Genomic DNA, 24280 nt, shown 5'->3' with positions numbered 1-24280 from the left:
TCATGACAAAACTCTACCATCTGGTGAGCAAGATGTATGAGACAGGCGAAATACCCTCAGACTTCAAGAAGAATATAATAATTTCAATCCCAAAGAAAGCAGGTGTTGACAGATGTGAAAATTACCGAACTATCAGTTTAATAAGTCACAGCTGCAAAATACTAATGCGAATTCTTTACAGACGAATGGAAAAACTGGTAGAAGCCGACCTCGGGGAAGATCAGTTTGGATTCTGTAGAAATGTTGGAACACGTGAGGCAATACTGACCTTACGACTTATCTTAGAAGAAAGATTAAGAAAAGGCAAACCTACGTTTCTAGCATTTGTAGACTTAGAGAAAGCTTTTGACAATGTTAACTGGAATACTCTCTTTCAAATTCTGAAGGTGGCAGGGGTAAAATACAGGGAGTGAAAGGCTATTTACAATTTGTACAGAAACCAGATGGCAGTTATAAGAGTCGAGGGACATGAAAGGGATGCAGTGGTTGGGAAAGGAGTAGGACAGGGTTGTAGCCTCTCCCCGATGTTATTCAATCTGTATATTGAGCAAGCAGTAAAGGAAACAAAAGAAAAATTCGGAGTAGGTATTAAAATTCATGGAGAAGTAGTAAAAACTTTGAGGTTTGCCGATGACATTGTAATTCTGTCAGAGACAGCAAAGGACTTGGAAGAGCAGTTGAACGGAATGGACAGTGTCTTGAAAGGAGGATATAAGATGAACATCAACAAAAGCAAAACGAGGATAATGGAATGTAGTCAAATTAAGTCGGGTGATGCTGAGGGAATTAGATTAGGAAATGAGACACTTAAAGTAGTAAAGGAGTTTTGATATTTAGGGAGTAAAATAACTGATGATGGTCGAAGTAGAGAGGATATAAAATGTAGACTGGCAATGGCAAGGAAAGCGTTTCTCAAGAAGAGGAATTTGTTAACATCACGTATAGATTTAAGTGCCAGGAAGTCTTTTCTGAAAGTATTTGTATGGAGTGTAGCCATGTATGGAAGTGAAACATGGACGATAACTAGTTTGGACAAGAAGAGAATAGAAGCTTTCGAAATGTGTTGCTACAGAAGAATGCTGAAGGTAAGGTGGGTAGATCACGTAACTAATGATGAGGTATTGAATAGGATTGGGGAGAAGAGAAGTTTGTGGCACAACTTGACTAGAAGAAGGGATCGGTTGGTAGGACATGTTTTGAGGCATCAAGGGATCACAAATTTAGCATTGGAGGGCAGTGTGGAGGGTAAAAATCGTAGAGGGAGACCAAGAGATGAATACACTAAGCAGATTCAGAAGGATGTAGGTTGCAGTAGATACTGGGAGATGAAGAAGCTTGCACAGGATACAGTAGCATGGAGAGCTGCATCAAACCAGTCTCAGGACTGAAGACCACAACAACAACAACAACACGTTATTATAACCATTCAAATTTCTGGCAAAATAATATTTCTGCATATTTTATATTATTTTTCCGTTAAAACACAGCTCCTTTTTTTACATATGCAAGATTTTAGATTTGTACATTAATAAATATGGCTGTAATGATTTTTTAAACAAATGTTTACATTTTCCATTATATCTCCCCTTAAGGTACAGTAAGTATTTTACAGCCCATGTCTCCTATGCAGTTTTTCTTGTTATGATATATACTACTGCCTCTCAAAATATGGAATACTAGTTTCTAAAACACTGTACACATTTGTTTCTGAATTCGTCCCCTTTACTGTATTTTCTTCTTTCATTTCATTCTCTTGTGGACTAACAACTGGCTAATAAATTTTCTAATTTCTAGCATTTTTAAACATATTGTAATTTTTGCACAGTATCAGTATACTCATGGTAAATGTATTGGCACTTTGTACTTCCAATTAATTTTGATTTGCACAGTTAAAATAATTATTGCTTACCATATTTTTCCTCAGTATCAACATAGCCTTTTTATTTGTGTTGTTATTATTACTACAGTATTTCTGAAGACTCCTTCCATTACGATTGTCCAAGTGTTTCCAATATTTTCCTTTTCTGAGCATGTCACTTCAACAGTTCTGCCAGATATGGAATATGACAACAACTACCCTGGGTCACCTAATAGTCAGCAAACCTTTTCTTATAGATAGAGTCTTTTTTTTATTCCGTTACTGTAATACAAAGCAACCTCAGATCTAAACAAATTCTGCTGCCCTGTGATTTTATGTCCCTGACAATATCCCTTCACCTACACCCTGGCCTATTCAAAAGGGTGAAAGGTTAAGAATGTACAACTCGGTGTGCTAGTCCAAATAAGGATACCTAGATATTAATAATTTTTGTCTTTACGTTTTTAGTTACAGTTCTACCTTCTGTGCTCAATCATAGCTCGGTGCATATGCTAGTACAGTGGAGTTGATTTAGTCTGATATGCTTGTGAGTCTTTTTTCAGTTACTTGTGCTAAAGCAGACATGGTTTGTGCCATCTACAAAAGCCTCACTTGTGTTTTATCTCTATCACAGAGCAGGCAACCCATCCCTGTTGCTATCGAGACTGGCAACATCATCTTTCCTGGAGGGCCCAATATAAACTAGCACTGTAATAACTGCATACTTCTCTGACCATATTCATGACTCTTAATTGGCCCTCAAACAATCACGCAACTATCAACTCTATCTTGTCCACAATCCACCTGGTGTTCTGCACTGCAGCAGCACCTATATTCCCAAAAATGATGCTGATACAGTTTCATGCTAGGATTTCATTCGTTTCTCTTTCTGTTTAAGCACAACTCTTAGCTGCTACTATCAATCATCCTTATAGTTTAGCTAAATTTTCATACACTGAGAACTAATATTTTCCACCATATCCTTACTTTCCCTTTTCTTGTCAGAAGGAATATCAAACTGTGTTTCTATTAAGTAGGTTGTGCATCTTCGTACCTGCAAAATGATGAGAGTTATTGCTATGATTGTGGCATTCCATCTAGTTAAGCATAAAAAGAATGCAACGCTGAGTTTATTTCGTTGCTAATATCATGTCATGTTTCCTCCACTAACATATGAATAATCTTCTTTTCTCTGGACATTAAAAACCAATGATACAGTTTTTTCTTACTGTTACTTTTATTACATTACTTGTTTATTTATTTGTCATTTCAAAAGTACCGAAATGTCAAAAATATATATATAAGTGTTGACATAATTTAACACAAAAGAGGACAAAAACTTGGACACTTCAAGTGCATTTGGTGTATGTCTCATAAGGTCTTGCACGGTGCAGGTGGTTGGTGATGAGGTACACAGCAGATTGGTCTTGCATCTCATTGTGTTTGACCATAAAATATTGAGAGACCTCCATATTGACCACTTCTCCGAATATCCTGGAGGAAGTTCTTCCTTTGGAGCGATCCATTCTCCCAAATACCGACGTTTCTCCCACCATCACGAGATCCTTGCCACATATGGATTCTCGATGAGAGCCTCAGTAAATGTCAAGAAGCTCTTTCTTGATATCTGCTTCATATAGTTGATGGGCGTTCTTCGTTGTGGCCTTACTTTTCTCATATCTCGCAGCTACCTAACGTCTCATTCCAGGAGGATCTTTCCCAGCGAGGCAATGGAGTTTGTCCACAGGAATAGGTCTTAAGCAACCCATGATAATCTGGCAAGACTCATTTAGAGCCTCATCTACGTTCCTGGCATGACTGGACTTGTACCACACTGAACATGCATATTCAGCAGTGGAACAACGTAGAGCATGCGCGCCTGAGCTCACAGTGCATGGATTAGAACACATGACGTATGTGTCAATTGTCGCACTGTTTTATTTCTGGCTGCCACTTTCTGTTTGGTTTTTTGGCAATGCTTTTTATATGTTAGCGCGCGATCCAGTGTTACTACAAGATATTTGGGAGTAGGACTATGTTCGAGTGCGATACCTCCCCAGGATATATTTAAGGATCTATTTGCCTGTTTATTCTTGAGGTGGAAAGCGCAGATATGAGTCTTGGCAGGATTAGGTATCAAGTAATTCCCATTATAATAAACAGTGAATTCTTCCAAAGATTTTGATGGCGTATCTTCTAGTCTCAAAACAGTCAGCCTGAGTAGTGATAGTGCAGTCATCAGCGTAAATAAAGCTTTGAGCTCCTTCAGGGATAGGTTGATCGTTTGTATAGATGTTGAATAATAGCAGTGCAAGCACATTGCCTTGTGGCAGCCCATTTTTCTGAGTTCTCCACCTACTTTTCTTACCCTAAAATTCCACAAAAAAATCAGGAATTCTGGGGAAGGTTTCTAATATTGTACATGCATGTGAAGTCTTTAGTTATGTCAAACTTTTTTCAGAAGGAGCTGATGGATGATCACATCACAAGCTGTGGATAGACGGATAAATACAGCACCTGTAATGTGCCATTTCTCATATCCATCTTCGATATGTTGTGTTAAGTTTAATATCTGAGATGTGCAGCTCTCCCCTTCTCTGAAAGCTGCTTGCTGTGGTATTAGAAGAGGCTCCGCCTTTCTAATCATTCTCTGAAGACTGAGCCTCTCCAGTATTTTGTAGAGATGACAGAGTAAAGAGACTGGTCTATAATTTTTGGGATCTTTCCTGTACTTTCCTTGTTTCGGTGTGGCAATTACTCTTGATTTTCGTCATAATTTAGGGATCTTGCACTCTCGAATACATTTGCCCATAAATTGCAGTAACCAAATCATTCTAGTGGAACCAAAATTCTTGATTTTTTCAGCTCTAATGACATCCAGTCCTGCTGCTTTTCCCTATTTACATTTCTTCAGGGCTAAATTCAATTCTTCAACAGAGAAATAAGGAGATAAGATACTATTCTCTTGGTCTGTTTGCCTGAATAACTGTTTCCTCTCTATATTTCTGGATTTAGTTGATCTGCCATTAATGGGGAGTTGTTGAGCAATTTGGTCTGGTTTGATATTAAAATATAAGTTGACCTGAGTGTTATCATTACTCAGGCGATATAATAGCCTCCAGGCCTTTTGACTACTTTTACTCATGTCACAGTCTGCCATTAATTGAATCCATTCTTCTCTGTTTGCCTCAGATATTGAAGAGAGGACATTCTGTACATGAATTGATGAGGCTTCACTAAAAGGATCTTCTTCAATCTTTCTGTAGTACTCCTAAAAAAAGAGAGGTCGTTTCAGCTGTTATACCCTAGATATAGTTCATTCTCCATCCCCTTAGAATTGATGCTCAGGGGGAGGCATTAACGATGTTAACAAAATTTTTATATTGATCTACCACAGGAGCTATAGTTACAATTTTCTCATGTAATAACTTTGACAATTTCTGCCCATCAGCCGTTTTGAAGTTGTACCTTCAGGTGAAAGTGATTTCTTGAGGGCTTACTTGTGGGAGAACTTGACACATAATAGGTCAATGTGTATTCGGTATGGGCTTACAGACGGATTTAGTGCAGGTATGAAAAATACTTTCACTAACAAAAAGCAGATATGGATTATAGCCAGCGTCCACTGAAGAAAGAATGAGGTAGTTTGCTGTCGTGAAGGAGTGAGAGATGGAAAGTTTCATCCCACAGGAGGACAGCCTTGAGTGTACCCCCCAAACATGGCTGTGAATGTTGAAATCACATACCACAATAGAAGCTTTCCCTGTAATAAAATGTTCAGGTGGGGTGAAGAAAAAATCTGTTGCTGGAGGTTTATACACTGATATTGACTCTACTGTTACTCAACAATAATAATATCAATATTGTTATCATCTGACTGACGACCACTACAGACTTAAAGGTCAGGTCTTATAAGGATGGCGCTTCCATACTGTGCATGTTGTGTTTCAGCAACCAGTTTTATTCCAGGAACTGAAGGACGTCTCTGCTGGGTGTATGTGTGTATTTCTTGAACACACAAAATATCACAGTGCTTAGTGTGGCACGTCTTGCAAGAGTTGTTGCTTGCAGGGAGGTATTCCGTCAATATTCATGGATAATATAGTCAACACTGGCCCAAAAACGACCACTGATTTAATGTCTCTAATACTTCTGATGTGAAAGGATCAGTCTACTCATAATTATTCATAGTAATGTAAATACGTACGAAATGTCCCATAACATGCTTTATGGCAATATTTGTTGAAAATCAACTAACCTGAGTATAACTGAATAGAGTTAACTAAAGCAACCACCACAGGGGGATACTGATGTATCTCAATCTGTTCATTATGAGACAATGTATGAATTAGATATATCTATCTCATGTGCCATGCACTGTAACCTAAGATATGAAACTATGTTGATATGCAACTGCATAGCTACAACTTGTACAAATTTATGGGTATAAATGTATGAGAGAGTTACACCTGCAGTCGCATGTGGCACACTAGTTAACTTCCCCTTAGTAAACGTAGCCACAGTAAACTTGAACAATAAAAAATTTTAATAGCACAAATACTTACACACACAAATCCAATTAAGTAGCATGAATCTGCAAACTATTTCCACAATTATATATTTTAGTGAAAAGTAGCTTTTTTTAGCGTTATATGAAAGCTGTGTCATCTTCCAACAACCTCCATTCACTCACGTAATTTCAAACAAAAAGTACTCTAACTCTTCTTATAACAATATTTAGAACCATACTTTCTTGATTTATGATTCAGTTCGGCCTCAAGTGAACACTAATATTAGTCTTTTGTCAGATGTGTAACGGTATAGGTTTTGAAAAGAACCATTTTGGACAGGAGTGGAAGGTAACAATTATCGTATCAAATGATTTTCCGTAGAACGTTTTGGTTGGCCAATGCCACCCATATTAGCTTTAAGTGAATGGTAATATAATGGCGTGTGACGAGGGCCTCCCGTTGGGTAGACCGCTCACCTGGTGCAAGTCTTACGATTTGACGTCACTTCAGCAACGTGCGCGTCGGTGGGGATGAAATGATGATGATTAGGACAACACAACATCCAGTCCCTGAGCGGAGAATATCTCTGACCCAGCCGCGAATTGAACACGGGCCCTTAGCATTGACAGTCTGTTGCACTGACCACTCAGCTACCGGGGGCAGAGCAATGGTGATAATGTGAAGATAGTCCTTAGAGCCTTTATGGCATTTACCAGATATATTTCAGCACAAAACGTCTAAAAGTGGTCAGGAACATCATATGATGATGGCAGTAATAACCAGTTACTAATAATGACATTTGTTTTGGTGTTATCATATAATACCACATTATAACAATTAATGGCACTTCGTCAAAATAAAGTATTATTGTCAATATCATTCCCTTTGTCATTTGAAATCCGATTGTAACATATCACTGTGGGTTACTTTACTTAATTTCTGTACAGAATCTTCAGAATCAACACAAGCTTATTTTCAGTGATGAGACTATTAAAATAGGACAGTTTCGAGTCAGGATTTAAGCTTCATGAGAGTAGCAGTATTGTAAGTTTGTGAATTCAGAGCTCTGTTCTTACTTGAATAATAATAGTAATGATTTTTGTCTCAGCAAGCGTTACTGAGAGAACAAAATACACTCCTGGAAATGGAAAAAAGAACACATTGACACCGGTGTGTCAGAGCCACCATACTTGCTCCGGACACTGCGAGAGGGCTGTACAAGCAATGATCACACGCACGGCACAGCGGACACACCAGGAACCGCGTTGTTGGCCATCGAATGGCGCTAGCTGCGCAGCATTTGTGCACCGCCGCCGTCAGTGTCAGCCAGTTTGCCGTGGCATACGGGGCTCCATCGCAGTCTTTAACACTGGTAGCATGCCGCGACAGCGTGGACGTGAACCATATGTGCAGTTGACGGACTTTGAGCGAGGGCATATAGTGGGCATGCGGGAGGCCGGGTGGTCGTACCGCCGAATTGCTCAACACGTGGGGCGTGAGGTCTCCACAATACATGGATGTTGTCGCCAGTGGTCGGCGGAAGGTGCACGTGCCCGTCGACCTGGGACCGGACCGCAGCGACGCACGGATGCACGCCAAGACCGTAGGATCCTACGCAGTGCCGTAGGGGACCGCACCGCCACTTCCCAGCAAATTAGGGACACTGTTGCTCCTGGGGTATCGGCGAGGACCATTCGCAACCGTCTCCATGAAGCTGGGCTATGGTCCCGCACACCGTTAGGCCGTCTTCCGCTCACGCCCCAACATCGTGCAGCCCGCCTCCAGTGGTGTCGCGACAGGCGTGAATGGAGGGACGAATGGAGACGTGTCGTCTTCAGCGATGAGAGTCGCTTCTGCCTTGGTGCCAATGATGGTCGTATGCGTGTTTGGCGCCGTGCAGGTGAGCGCCACAATCAGGACTGCATACGACCGAGGCACACAGGGCCAACACCCGGCATCATGGTGTGGGGAGCGATCTCCTACACTGGCCGTACACCACTGGTGATCGTCGAGGAGACACTGAATAGTGCACGGTACATCCAAACTGTCATCGAACCCATCGTTCTACCATTCCTAGACCGGCAAGGGAACTTGCTGTTCCAACAGGACAATCCACGTCCGCATGTATCCCGTGCCACCCAACGTGCTCTAGAAGGTGTAAGTCAACTACCCTGGCCAGCAAGATCTCCGGATCTGTCCCCCATTGAGCATGTTTGGGACTGGATGAAGCGTCGTCTCACGCGGTCTGCACGTCCAGCACGAACGCTGGTCCAACTGAGGTGCCAGGTGGAAATGGCATGGCAAGCCGATCCACAGGACTACATCCAGCATCTCTACGATCGTCTCCATGGGAGAATAGCAGCCTGCATTGCTGCGAAAGGTGGATATACACTGTACTAGTGCCGACATTGTGCATGCTCTGTTGCCTGTGTCTATGTGCCTGTGGTTCTGTCAGTGTGATCATGTGATGTATCTGACCCCAGGAATGTGTCAATAAAGTTTCCCCTTCCTGGGACAATGAATTCACGGTGTTCTTGTTTCAATTTCCAGGAGTGTATTATCTGTTATGATTGAAGTAATCCATCCGCAAAGAGTGCAGTACCAACAGGAACTGTAGTAGAAATATGTAACTAAGTAGCTGGACAGAATAGTGTAACAACATTACTATAAGGAGAATGACAAAATTTAAAATCCATGCAATTTCATTCCAAGTCACAACCAAAATATCTCATCAAGTGTGTGAAGACTGGGAGCCCACGAACTGCAACTAGATCAGCATTCCCTCAATATTTAAAAGCCACTGCAATATTACAGCCCAGATAGCAGCACACTATTATGTTGCAAGAACGATCTTGACAGATACATTCTCATTTCGGTAAAAAGACACACAGATTAAAGTGTTGCTAAACTCAAAAATGTGTATCATTTAAAAACAACTGTCTCAAGTTATTAAAAGTATGACAAAACTTAATAAACAAACTACCTTACACCAATAAGAAATTGGTAGTAAATGGAAAAAACTGACCAGAAACAAACATTATGAAGTATAAGAAAGCATTACTAAAGATTTCTCAAAACCTCACATTTACTCAGAGAAATTATGGAAAATATACACTATGAAATCATGTTTAAAGCAGATAAAAGACAACTAAAAAATCAAATTAAAACAAAGCAATTAGAAAGAAAGTACATGTGATAAATAAACTTATTACAATAAAAATTATGCATTTGGATTAAATTCATAACCTAGAAATCACACTGAGCTCTTTCAACTGTCCTTGTGTTTCTACAAACAATCGGAATTATAATCTGACACTACATGATGACAGTTTTCCCACTGATGTTTGTACAGTAGTTACATGGTATTTAAAAACAGACAAATAATTAAAAGATTTGATGCATAAAATTAATGTACAGAGCTTTGTAATAAAAAAAAAGATTTTCACAATAAATACGGCACTTGAACTGACAATAGTGTATTTACATAAAATTTAACAAAGCAGAAAAATTGAATTACTACACAATTTACCAAAAGGCCTTTTTTGTGAAGATACACTGTTAATCCAAATCACTAAATCCACTTCTGTAGGAGGAGTGTTTGCTACCCAGCGTCATTGTGGCTATGTCACGTAGTAATGAAACTATACAACCAGAAATGAGTGGTTATCATTCTAGTGACAGTATGGTAAAAAAATGGCGTGAATAACTTTGCCAAAGAGCAGATGGTTTTGCATGGTGCCTGGGTAAGTGCATCTCAGAAGCAGCGAATGTGGTTGGCTGTGCAGATGCTTCTACCATGAGCCTCTATGGAACATTGTTGAAAGATGGTGAAACCACAAGTTGACAAAGGTTGTAGGATGCCCATCCATTATGTAGAACAAGCAAATCAGAACCTAGCTGCTCTGTAAAATGGGATAGATGGCAATCTGTGGAGACAGAAGAAAATGCTTGAGCAGGCTCGAGAGTTTCAAGCTATTAAGCAGACACTGTTGAACATGAGGCCCCAAGTTATGTAACAGCTTTGTATTCCCATGTTGATCTAACGATCTTGTCAGTTACAATAGCAATACAAATAGGATAATCGAGATTGGACTGCATACCTATAAGGAAGTGTCACATGTTGGGATAAATGACATTTCTTTCAGACCAAGTGAATGGTTGTGCTCAGATATGTCATTATCCAGATGAATAGTTGTTTCATACATGCACCACACAACTGGTGCAGGAAGATGGAGGCAGTGTCATGCTATGGGGGATATTCGTATGAGATGGCAAGAAAACAGCTGGTCATAACTGAAAGCACCATGACAGATGTGGAGAACATGAACATTACTGCAAACTTATCACTCAATGCTTGATGTATTTACAGAGAGTGACAACATCTTACAGCAGGATAACTGACCAAATTACAAGGTAAGAATCACACTGCAATGGTTCGAGCAGCATGATGGTTCACACTGTTGTCTTTCCCACCCAGCTCACCTCATTAGATCATGATGAAATGAATCTGGGATGCTCTTGCACACCAACTAGACAGCAATAAACCGATAGCCTACAGTTAATGGGAAAGGTGTGAGATGTGTGTAGACTTATACCATAGGGATGCACTGTTGTATTGCAGTCTGTAGGTGAATCAAAACGCTACTAGGCAGATGATTATTGTTTTTCCCTTATCTCTGCATACATGCCACCATCAGTTACTTCCTAATAGAGAACTAGCACAGAAAGTTCACATGTGTGCAGATTATTGATCACACAAATAGCAATACTATTAAGGAGGCATACCTCAATAATATGTTCACATAATCAAGCGATTTTTGTATCTTTCTCCATTCTTGAGATAAATATCCTACATTATGAATGTGTAATAAACACATTTCTGCTGTCGCCTGGGTAGTGGATACAGCCTCATGAAGATTGAAACGGCAGTTTCTTTCAAGTAATTAGCAGCATACTGGTACATTTTCTTGAATATAGGGTCCTGATAACTGCACAAAACTACTTCTCAAACGAATAAAAGGTACCTCTCAATGCACAAATTTTGGGTAGCCCGAACAGTTAAAGCATGGAGCATTTGCAACAAAAAATCACAATTGTGTGCTTCATATGTTGTATTTTGTATGTAACTTCTTCGAATGTGAAGCTGCGGAAATGGATTTGTCATAATTTTTGTGACCTCTCTGTAGCACATGCGAACAATTTTCATAAAACACGTGTGGTCTTCTATCAACATGTGTAGGTCTACAGACCTCAACAATACTTTGAGTGGTCTCTATGTTGTGTGTATTAATTTGTGTTTCCTGTGACTGCCCAATGAGTAAAAGATTTTCCACAAATACTACATTTGTAGGGTCTCTTTCCACTGTTTATTAACTTGTGGGCCTTGAGATTACTCAATACATTAAATTATTTATTATAAGTATCACATTTGTGAGGTCAACTCGTGTGTATTAATACATGTGTCTTGAGATAGGCCGACCGCGTAAACGATTTTGCACACACATCGCATTTGTGTGGTCTCTTTCCTGTGTGTGTTAACATGTGGGTCTTGAGATGGCCTAACTGAGTAAACGATTTTCCACAGGCATCGCAATTGTGTGGTCTCTGTCCAGTGTGTATGAATTCATGTTTCCTGTGACTGCCCGAATGAATAAAAGATTTTCCACAAATATTGCATTTGTAGGGTCTCTTTCCACTGTGTATTAACTTGTGGGCATTGAGATTACTCAATACATTAAATAATTTACCACAAGTATCACATTTGTGGGGTCTCTCTCCTGTGTGTATTAATTCATGTCTCTTGAGACTGCCCCTGTAAGTAAACGATTTTGCACACACATCGCATTTGTGTGGTCTCTTTCCTGTGTGTATTAAACTATGGTTCTTGAGATGGCCCGACTGAGTAAATGATTTTCCACAGACATCGCATTTGTGTGGTCTCTGTCCAGTGTGTATGAATTCATGTCTCCTGCAACTGCTCCAATGAGTAAAAGATTTTCCACAAATACTACATTTGTATGGTCTCTTTCCACTGTGTATTAACTTGTGGGCCTTGAGATTACTCAATGCATTAAATAATTTACCACAAGTATCGCATTTATAAGGTCTCTCTCCTGTGTGTATTAATACATGTGTCTTGAGAGAGGCCGACCGCGTAAACGATTTTGCACACACACCGCATTTGTGTGATCTCTTTCCTGTGTGTATTAACATGTGGGTCTTGAGCTGGCTCGACTGAGTAAATGATTTTCCACAGACATCGCATTTGTGTGGTTTCTGTCCAGTGTGTATTAATTCATGTCTCTTGAGACTGCCCCTTTCAGTAAACGATTTTCTACAAACAACACATTCGTGGGATCTCTCTCCAGTGTGTTTCTTAAGATTGCATAACTGAGTAAACATTTTACCACAATCATCACATTTGTGATGTCCCTTTGCACTTAGCACTGTGTGGACATGAACATGGTCACTTGCACATAAAATTCCACAGTCATTACATCTTTCAAGTTTCTCTTCAGCTTCTTTCACAGTATGTGTATTACATATGTCATTAACGGATTTTTTAAAAGTTTTCCTGGGTACCTTGTATGAAGGGGGCTCCTCAGTCTGTTCCACGATTCCTTCTTGTACACACTCGAAGGAGATATTGTTTTCATGATCATCACTGCATTCAAGTTTCTCACTGTTGGTAGCAGATAATGTTTGGTCGACCTCCCTCACTCTCAAATGTTCTTTCAAGCAGTCATCAGTCGGCAATACCTCACCACATGACTTACACACAAATGCAGGTGCCTGCACACCATCAATGTGGATGAAGATATGCATTATGAGTCTGTATTTTGAAGGGAAGCTCTGCAGGCAGAAACTACAGTTAAACTTATGGAATTCCTTTTCCCTGATGCTACAACTTAATCTTGTGCCACATAAGCCGTCTTCTTGTGAAGTCTGTACTTTGGTACAGTTGTGAGACACACTGAAATCTGTGGACTTCTCTGCATCTTTCTCCAGCTTGTCATTGACTACTCCTTGATGCAATGTTTCTTGATATGAAATGTCACAGCTGTCACCAGCACTTTGAATGAAACTGAGGAAGGAGGAAAGAGGTGTGAAACATTGATTTACACAATACAAAACAATATTTCACCATCCACAAAATCAGAGCCTATAAACCAAAAGATAAAAATGTATGGCCATCACAGATAACTTATTCAGTAAATGTAAGTGATTTATAATTGTCATGACATTCTACCAGAATGATAGAATTTTCCTAATATGAAACATTTTTATAAAGCAAATGATCACAGGAAACTGAATAACACCCCGTCTCATTCAGTGCTGACTAGGTTCACTTATTTTCTAGTAGATTCTATTATTAAAAGTCTTGCAGTATTTTTAAAATACTGTTTTACAATCTTTTACACCAAATTATTACATTTATTAGAAATAATATCCTCTAGCTTTTGACATAAAAATATCCACCAAAAGATAAACGGAAACAAAAAATAAGAGTAATCTATGATTTTAAAATAAAAACCAATCACTCTTTCCATGTGGATTTTTCTTTGATTTGGAGGACTCTTTAGGCTTTGGGTAGAAATTCTTAAAACCACCAATGATCAATTTATTTCTGAAACCAATATAGCATGGCATTTTATTTGACTGCAAATTGATCACCAACTATCAGCAACATCACATTTCTTATTGGCTAGGTGGTATGGCCATCAACCATGTGGCCAACACCTGTACATATATAAGAAACAATGTCAGGTCAGTAAATGAAGGAACACATACATAAATGTCCAGACTGATGAACAAATGTGAATGACACACACAAATTATTACATGTGTATTGTTAGCAGCACAGCTTACGTGTAGCCCTTTCTAATTGACATACTGTCTGGCAGGGAGGAGGCCAATGCAGTTACAGCCTCCCATTCAAAATTATCTTTACAACAACTCAATATCTGGTCCCCTGGAGTTCCGAAACATCCTTGACTGATCAAACAAATGTATCAATGGTGACATTAGCACGAATCATGTACAGCAAATCCTACCATAATCTTCTGAGAGCAAATAATTGCAGTAGGTGCATGGCCCATCCGTGTGATATCTGGGTCCAATCATTCCATCTGCAGCTACCCCATTCCATCACAATGAAAATGGACATCTTTGAGCTTCCCACTGAGGTCATTTGAGTGTGGATATGTCTGTGGGTGGGTAGGAACATGCACATACTTCTGTGCTGTTATTCTACCATGATTGCTGCTTTTGACTGTTTTGCTTTTTGATGGATATATGGTTTCAAGTAACCAATGACAGTGAGAAATTAGTTTCCTTTCATCAAAAACTGAAACTTTGCTGCAGGAGATGGCTGTGCAAAGAAACATACTAAGAAGTTTTTCTGTCTTGAGTTCGCTCATAGAGGTTAGCCTTAAAAGCTCTGAACAAAATAATCATGATCTCAATTGTGCTGCAGATTGTTGACTGCTGTTTTCTCAGATATACTGCAGATCACATAGTTGTGGTAAGGTTAGGACACGAGTTTGTTTCAAAGCTACAAAACCTGTCATCCGCCACATTTTAGTCATAAGTCACTTAAAATCAGCTGTGTTTGTGTGTGGCCTATAACCAAGCAATGTACCTGGTAGTGGATGTAGTAATATTGCTGTGGCAAGTGACACACATCAGCTATCAAGCAGTTTTAATCAGACTACAGTAAAAGTTATTTTCTATGTGATTAATAAAAACCTTTGCAGTTAATCGCTACATTGCGTAGAACAGTTATACACTATGCCAAAAATGCCATACACCAGAAAACTTCCTTTAAGAGAAACTCTCAGTAAAATTGGGCTTCTGTCTAAAATCTCCAGACACTAAGTTAATGTAGAATATTGTATCCCACTGACTACAGTACTGCATGCTGAATTTAAAAAAAAAAAAAAAAAAAAAAAAAAAACACACCTTTTCGGTATGCCCTATGTAGGTATATTACTTACACAGTTGCTTCCACATAGGCCATATTATAAGAGTAGATGCCTGGTGTGCCCATTATCAAAGTGGCTGGAAACACCTCACACTTTCAAAGCTTACAGATGACATAGATGGCAGGTACTGCCTTTGCCCAAACACTCCTATCAACACACATACAAGGAGGACACAGCCACAATTACACACTGTTCCAACATATTATCTGATTAGGGAAAGGCAGCGTATTCCAGCCATTCACATTCTCAGGATGGAGCAATATCCTTCAAATGTACACTGGATGTGAGTGCTCAGTTTCTTGGATTCTACAGACCAGGTACGGCACATGCTGATAGAATTTTTCTTGTCATTTGGCTTACTGTTGGTGAGGGCCACCTTACAGTAATTATTGTGCAATGTATCATTTTCCCCCGGGTTCAGTAGAAGAGGCACGATTGCTTTCTCACATAAGGCTGAAATTTTCCTACTAGTTCCACTGTTATGTAGCACTACTTGAAAATAATAAGTCGTATCTAGGTTTCTTGTGGCATTACATCAACACTGTCTGAGCTACCTCCTTTTCTCCCCTCTGGTGTTTAGGTTTGTTCCTGCCTGATACAGGAGTTTCATGGGCTATCACAACAATAATAAATCCTCCTCATTGCTACTCATATTTTTGTTGACCCAGATCACAAAATAAACGATGTAGACAGCTGTTCTGTGATAAATATTCACTGTAGACGAACAGCATTGGAACTATCACCAAGCTTTGCAGATGGTGAATACTGTGGTTTGACACTTACTTCCACAACAGGGTAAGTGCACCAACAGTGTGGTGAATCTACCTTGCAATAATCATAGCCTGGCAAGATGTAAGCATTTTTGAATATCAGCAGATGGTAAAACAATCCTCTGTTTGCTCTATGTGGTACCCACCTCAGTGACCTCCTTTTGAGATGCGTATATATGTAGGTTACAATTATAATTAACCAGGATTAGCAATTAGTTGAGAGAAAACAAATAACTGTGCTGAAGTAAATTCTAGCACTTGTATTTAGAAGACATAGCTCTTCTCACAACCCACCAGGAGATGCTGGCATTACACCTGCATATTGCTTACATTAATATCTCCTACAAATGAAATGGCTGGCAAAATTTTAGGATAATATTAGCAATGCTTCTTGCAAAGAGGATCTTGGCAAATCAAAACAAAATCTATTGTTATCATTGAGTAACTCCCCCTAAGAATTCACACAGCTAGTGTCTGATCTCAGTCCTCACTTAGCCTCACTTATGCCTCGCACACACCAAAAACACAGGTTGTCCATTCAGCAATCCTTACCTGCAGTGGCAACCAGTCAGATACTGTGCCCTGACAGCATGGGAGTATTGAAACATTTACAGAGTGATTCACGTGAAATACTGTGGCTGTCTACAAATAAAAAGTTTCATTTACTTCACATGTGCTATCAGACTATGAATGTTCCATTGCAGTATAGGAGTAATTAAATCAATGATAAGCTTTTGTGTCATTACTACAATTGATTAGGGAGATGACAATTTTAGGGTTTTCACTGTGGAACTTGGTGGTTCCAACACAAAACCATCAATGTTTGCATCTAGGGACTAAGTCCACTTGTGATTCATGGGATATTTTGACAGCTGTTATTTCATTTATGTTTTTTCTCCAATGAGAATGGTGGTGGCTTTAGGTTTCAAGTATTTTCTATCTTCTTCTGTTGGGATAGAACAGAACATCAAGTAACACCCCCGTCAGCTGCCACAACCCCCAAGTCACCATCAAATGTGTTCTTGAAGAGTTTGCTAGTGAAATTTCCAACACTTAATATACCAAGATGTCTCATTGGAACAACCTTCCCATAACAGAAGTGAGTGACACGCAGATATCCTAGTCTATTGCTGTACAGTCATGGTTCAAGTTAATACAACTGTTGCAAAACTTATGTTCCTGATTCATATGCAGCTTTCTGGTATTTCTCATGGAGTTCTTGTCCCTTAAATGACACAGTACAACAAAGCTTGTGATATTTGGGACTTGCGGCATCATCTCAAAGCTGATTACATGAGCAGTTACACATACTGTTCACCCTTATGAACTTCAGTTTAATATTATATCTCTTAACTGCAGCTTACCATTTTAGTTATTCATAATTTTCCTCAAGTATGTGTTGTCTCATTTCTACCAGCCAATCCTAATTCCTGTGTAACTTCCAAAAAATAACTTATGATAGCCAATAACTTACTAAAGTATGTAGTGAGAATATATGATATTAAGTGTACAGTTAAAAATTCTATCAGCATCTCCACGGCACAATGTCAAGATATCCTAATTTTGTGACTTTTTGGTAATAGCTAAATTATTTCACATGTTTCAGTTGTGTGGCACCCACTTACCATATGAAACATTTATCTTGGCAAAGTGAAGTGACATGCATGCCTTAACAAAACAGACAGACACATAAAGTACATAAAACTGCAATGGAAGGATATCTAGGGAGGGTCCACACACTAACATGTGGTTAATGAAGATGTATGGCAGGTCTTTCTAGTAGTAAAGGCACGAGCCACCCCCATACCATATGCTAGCTTGCAGAGTATCTATGTAGATGTAAATGCAGAATGGTTTGGATGATTATACAATTTGGTCTTGTACCGTTAGCCAACATGACCTTGCTTTGTTAGTACTGTGAACAGCTAAAAGCAAGGGGAACTATACCTGTTATAACCACATGCTGCTCTGCTGTATAGTTTAATGATCATGACATCCAATTGGGTAATATATTCCAGTAGCAATATAGACTCCCAATAATATCTCTGGGAGGGGGCTACACTCGTGGATATCATCAGGTGAAAGAAACAATATTGCCACAAGTCAGAGTGTGGAATGTGAAGTCCCTTGATTGATTAGGTGAGTCAGAGAACATGAAATGAGAGATGGATAAGTTGAAGTTTGATATGGTGGGAATTAGTGTGGTGCATGGGAGGAAGAACAACATTTCTGGTCAGGTGAATACGGAGAAAAGAAGAGTAATGCACCAGCAGAAGTTATTATAAATAAGAATATAGAAATGTAGGTAAACTATAATGAACAGTTTTGTTGACTCAGTTTCATAGCCAAGACAGATAAAAGGCAAAACTATCCACAACTGTACAGGCACATATAATTACCAGCTTTGTCAATTATAAAGAACTTAAAAGAATGTATCAGCTTGTACCTAGATAAAATTTTGAAGTGGTGCAAGGATTGCCAGCTAGCTTCAAACATTATGACTAAAAATAGTGTATTTCACAAAAAGGAGAATCAAAGTATCCTATCACTACTCTCATGTATTCTTGAGTGTAGCAATATGTGGAGATGCCAAATGGAATCATCACATTGGTTCAATTGTAGGTACAGCAGTCAGTCCATTGCTACGATACCAGAGACTCCATTGCTAGGATACCGCAGAAATCCAATGCTTTCAAAACAACTGTGTGACTCACCTCAGAACATTGCTGAAGGGTGTGTGATGCTTATCATATAGACCTAACCAGAGATATTAATCTCTCATTTCACAGTGCTTTGCAAGCAACAGGTTTAGATCTAGACACAGCAGTCACACTTATCTGTGAGCATTTACTAGGTGAAAAATGGTAAATGTTTACCATGGATATACATAGTAAATGCAGAATTGATTTTTTTCCTAAAAATGATTTTGCAACCTCATCAGCCCAGCCTTACTACACAACAGGTCCAGTGGCTACTACAGTTCAAACACCTAAAAGGCATAGCTACAATTTGGGATGAGAACATCTTGTGACAGGAAAAAAGAGCTTTACTGAACACAAAGGAAGATCTGATTGTGCACTACAGACAGTATAGCAGAATATTTCACTATCACAGTTTGTTGTCTTCTGAAGTAGGTAGAGATCTCTCTACCTTGCACAAGATAATTACGTTCAAGGAGTTATTCATCCTTTGCTCTTACTTCCAGTCAGTATTGTGGTGGTTTACAGAATAAGAATACTAGGAAAATTATTAACACAAAGTTTAACTGTCCATCCACACTGTGCCTCTTATATACCTACTGATATTTGTCCTGTAATTTCCCTCTAATTCTGTGATGACAATAGTTTCCTCGAATGATCTGAGCACAACTGATCAATATTCATTTTACTGTCATGGCCAGATAAATCACTATCAGTTTTGCTCCCAAATCAGCCAAATTTTCAATGTGTGACTAAGTCCTTTTGGGGAATTGTACTGTGTTAGATTTCCCACATTCAGACATAGGGGATTCTAGGTGTCCTTGGTTAGTAGCTTCGCACATGTCACAAAAAATGACTCACCAGTTAAGTCTTCATGGCCTTACTAAAGCTGACTACAGATGCTTTATGAAATTTAAGAACATGATGGTGGCCTGTAAACTGTGAATACAACAAGCTTGTTTCCAAATCCACATTGCTGACACAGTAGTCAAAGAGTTGTTCACCCCCAACATTCATTTATCTGAAGGGGCTAAAACTTGACTCCAGGTTTTGGATATATAACCACTCACCCTTTCCTCTTACTTGTTCTACATGGTAGGACATTAGCCTGTACCCATCACATTGAATTTGTATGACTTCCATGTCATATTCAATTAGAATAGTTAGCACTATACAGCTGCTGACACCTCACCTGCAATTTTGTATAAAAGTACACTCTTTTATTAAAGAACAGACACACAAATGAGCTGTTTTATAGAATGCATTACTAACATAACTGCTTTGTAATATTTTTACTTATGAATAATAATGAACCATCATGTATATTTCAAACATCATGCTTAACATGAATTCACTTAAGATGATCACTTTGTTAACACCAGCAGAATATCAGAACTGGCAGTGATGTGCATGATATTATACAATGTTTTACTGGTTAACAAATTTCAGTCAGCATGAATTACAAACTGTGTTTTAGTCTGTAGCACCATTACATTTTTCATTAAACCTGAATTGTCAATGTTTTTCTTTTTTCCTAATGTTTCTCTAGCTGACCTTTGTGCATAACATTGCTCGACAATCACCATCAACAAGGAAAACAATTGTGACACAAACAGCGTGAAAAACTAGATTCTATCAACAAGTGCAATTCCATGTTGAGATGTGCTTTTATATTCTCTAAATAGAGCCAGTAGTAGTAACACTGAGTTCCAAGAAGTGAAAGGGTTGTCATGCAGTAGGAAGCACAAAGCACAGATAAGCAAGTGAAACTAAAAATTCTGCAGGAAGCAGAATACGGTGTATTGAAAAACAGCACAATTGGAAGAAGGTTTAGACTCAGCAAATCTACATTATGCACACTACTTAAATGAAATGTTCTTAATTCTGCTGCTCTGTGTTCCAGTTGCATGCTGAAGTGACTTCACAGTGTTATATATGAAGATGCTGAACTTTTACTTTTACAGTGCTTCAGCTATATGTGCACCTCCAATGTGCCTGTAAGTGGAAATAAAATTCAGTGAACAACACATGAGACTGCAGAAAATTTAGACATTCAAAGCATACTTCAATTGTTTTGTTTGTTGGCTGTATAAGTTCCAAAATAGAGGCCTAATTTCATGCTCAGTGATAGGCAATGAAATGAATGCAGTTGATGAAGAGGGGAAAGCATGAATTTGACCAAGTGAGAGGAGTTTGCTGTATCTTATGCCAGCAATGTGGACAAAACTAGTATTTCTTTACAACTTCTGCCAAGTCAAACCCATAAAACAAAAGGTGGCATGTGGCATCATGGGGCCAGCAGTAAACAACATTCTTGGGTGATCAGTGAATCTGAGAAACTGACATGTTTTAAGAACATAAAATTAATGCTTCACCTTGCATCTATTCTCATTATTGGAAAGCTTGGATCGACAGTTAATCATAAATGGCTTTTTTGTTCTGTTTGTGCAGTTATTGCAAACCACTGTTATAAATGGGACTGATGTACCTTGTAATATTTTAAAGCATCTTTTTAATCTTCTGCAATAACAGAATAGTAGATATAGCAGTGTTTTCTTTGATAACATGCATAATGTTACTGTAGTCAGTATATACTGTATGTATATACTGAAAATGGTTAATATATAGAAAAAATAGAACTCCAAAAACAGAACTTTTTAAAAATAACTTATGGTATTTTGGTCCCTAGGGGTTATTGTTTGTTTTCCTTTCACATCATGTAACTAAAAATTTATACTGCTCAAAAAATTTCTCAGTGAAGAATAAAAACGTACCTTAAACTATCAGATGCATTTCTTATTGAGGCTGCCACCTGAAATAGTACAAAGAATTACTGGTGATTTAAAACTGATGAAACAGTAAATAAATAAAATTGTATTAACACCCACTAACATCTGAATGTTCCAAACAATACTTGGAAATAGTATTATCAAAGACACACTACATAAATGTAGCAGTTATTGAAGAAAATTATAGGTAAAAATTAACGCTTCATTTCTGCACTTTGTTTTTAGCTGTGTAAGTAACTATAGAAACATTGATTTATTGGAAAACAAATTTCCTACTTGATACTTCAAAATTAAATGCCTGAAATACCTTTCGCCTCTCGGGCACAAACAGTTAGGCAAAGTACCAGAGAAAAATGTAAAAAATCGTCCGATTTTTATTGATGAAACTGGCAAAGGAAAGAACTGAAAAAATATCTATCTGAACTGCTATTAAATGTATTTTTTTCACAACTGCAGCATTCAATATTATGCCATTCTCTTGAGATAGCTCACTGAATGGAACATCAAAGTTGTTAAATGTCACATCAGTTTCATCCACAGAAGAAATTGAGGAGTACAGCTTGACATGAAAGTGATAGGAATTATTACATGAAGTGTTTTTATTTTATAGTCATATAAATGACAAAGATTTGTGTAGTATCATAAATAGGAAATAAAAAACATGGTCAACATGAGGACAGTGTTCTCTCCAAATGAATGAATGTGCTTTCATACATTTCACAGCAGGGGAGGGATTAATACAACTGCAGATAAATTCAGGTGGCCAATTATAAAGAGCCAGTATACAATGAATAAATATGAAGAAGCAATCAGAATGTAGACAGCAAGCACTAAAACAAGTTTGTTACTGGAGCCTAGCAGAAAACCCTTAACATCAAGGGTAATCCAGAAATTCAGTCAGCAAACCCGAAGATGATCACCTAATGTCAGATTAAACGAACTATTTCACAATAACATGAAAGACTGAGTCATCTCTGACAGTAAGTTGAATTAAGGTAACTATATCAAATAATTGATTTTTAAAAAATAACTGCATTGAAAATGAGTAATAACAAAGACAAGGATAAAGTACTGTGAATTGGAAAAAGAAACCATTTCTTGGTGGTGGTCATGATTTGTTATTCACATTATGTAATTTAATGAAGCAACACTTTAATGTTATTAATGAGGAATGTAATCAGTACAGCAAGGAACTTCACAACACATGACATTTTGACATAAATAGAAATAACAAAAGGTTTCGAGATAGATGCAAAGGAAACTATCCAGAGAAAAAAAATCATTTTTCACCAGGATGGAGCATCACCACACTGGCACCTGAATGAAAGAGCACTTCTAAAAAATAAGCTGCCTTATTTATGTATCAACTATAAGGGGCTTACACATCTCACATTCACCTGCCGACCTTGAAATTTGTCTGATCTCACAATATGTCATTTTTTGTTGGGGTTTGTGGAAGGCTCCCCATCTATTTGCCTTGCCATGCAGTAACTTAAGGTTCACAAAATAAAAAAAAAACTACTTTGAGTACAAGAACTCCAAATGTGTTTCAGTAAGTATGGGACAAGTCTATTGCCTCAATGTTTGTTGCGTGTCCAGTTGAAGGAATAGTGAACTTTTGTCAAAAGTGAATGAAAACACTGAACTTAAACCAAATTGTGAAAAGTACCCCATTACACATGCATGCATATAGAAGATGTACTTACGATAAATTGAATGGTTCTTCTGCAAATACAACCTTTATAGCTATACATCTGAACATAAAGTTATCCTACATTTGTATCTTTATTCATGTCCAGGATATAACCTTTTTGGAACCTACACACGATCTGGTTCCACAGCTATCACTTCCCTTTCAGTAAAATAGGGTAATCTTATTCTGTTTTCTTGTGCTGAATTTATTTCTTTATTTTTTTATTTCATTCATAAATTTAATTTCTCTTTCAGTGTGAAATCACACTGTTGCCTATATCCTGGTCAGAGAGAGGGTGGGAAGGTTGGTTGGTTAGTTAGTTATTCATTCATTCATTCATTCATTTACTCATTCTTGGATCTACACATCGTATTTCACAAATCATATTGTCTAGATGGTTGCAGAATGTGACACATAGCATACTAAAAAGCAGAAGCTGCTACTGCAGATTACTTCTGTGAAGTCCACTAACAATCAGATACCTATGACTATTGCCAATCTCCTCACACTGATAATTATGGGAGATGTTTCCAGATTACATTATTATCATTATTACCATTTCATAAATTAACTTTTAGGAGATAGTGTCTAAATTTAAAATTTTCTTCCTATTCCTACATCCTTCCCAATTTCTTTACATACACAATGTGGATACTTTTGATCAGACACCCCGAAAAATATCAGTTTTTCATATGAGGTGCAGTGTGCTGATACCTACTGCCAGAATGGGGCACTCTGCGGAACACACAGACTTCGAACTTGGTCAGGTGATTGGATATCACTTATGCCAGATTTCCACACTCCTAAACGTACTTAGGTCCACTGTTTCCGACATGATTGTGAAGTGGAAACGTGGAGCGACACATACAGCACACAAGAGTACAGGCTGATCTCGTTTGTTGACTTACAGAAACTGCTGACAGTTGAAGGGGGCAGTAATGTGTAACAGGCAGACATCTATACAGACCATCACACA

General features: G+C 38.3%; 1 protein-coding gene across 7 annotated transcripts in view; it reads right to left on the bottom strand.

Annotated features, from left to right (window-relative positions):
- LOC126108652 (zinc finger protein 492-like) overlaps positions 1–24280 on the bottom strand; it is a 118232-nt gene that overhangs the window by 8295 nt on the left and 85657 nt on the right. For 4 of the 7 annotated variants that reach the window (XM_049913962.1, XM_049913961.1, XM_049913963.1 and 1 more), the window contains 2 exons: positions 21597–21634; positions 9492–13453 (listed from right to left, as the gene is read on the bottom strand). In XM_049913962.1, the coding sequence (XP_049769919.1) occupies positions 11806–13453; positions 21597–21634 (1686 nt within the window). In that variant the 3' untranslated portion in view covers positions 9492–11805. Of the gene's footprint in view, positions 1–9491; positions 13454–19892; positions 20015–20092; positions 20818–21596; positions 21635–24280 lie in introns of those variants that run through there. The other 3 variants (XR_007523582.1, XM_049913965.1, XM_049913964.1) reach the window with 3 other exon arrangements.

Source organism: Schistocerca cancellata, chromosome 11, assembly GCF_023864275.1.
Source record: "Schistocerca cancellata isolate TAMUIC-IGC-003103 chromosome 11, iqSchCanc2.1, whole genome shotgun sequence".
NCBI lineage: Eukaryota > Metazoa > Arthropoda > Insecta > Orthoptera > Acrididae > Schistocerca > Schistocerca cancellata.
Note: the sequence above shows the minus strand (reverse complement) of the source record. Positions and strands in the feature narration are given on the sequence as shown.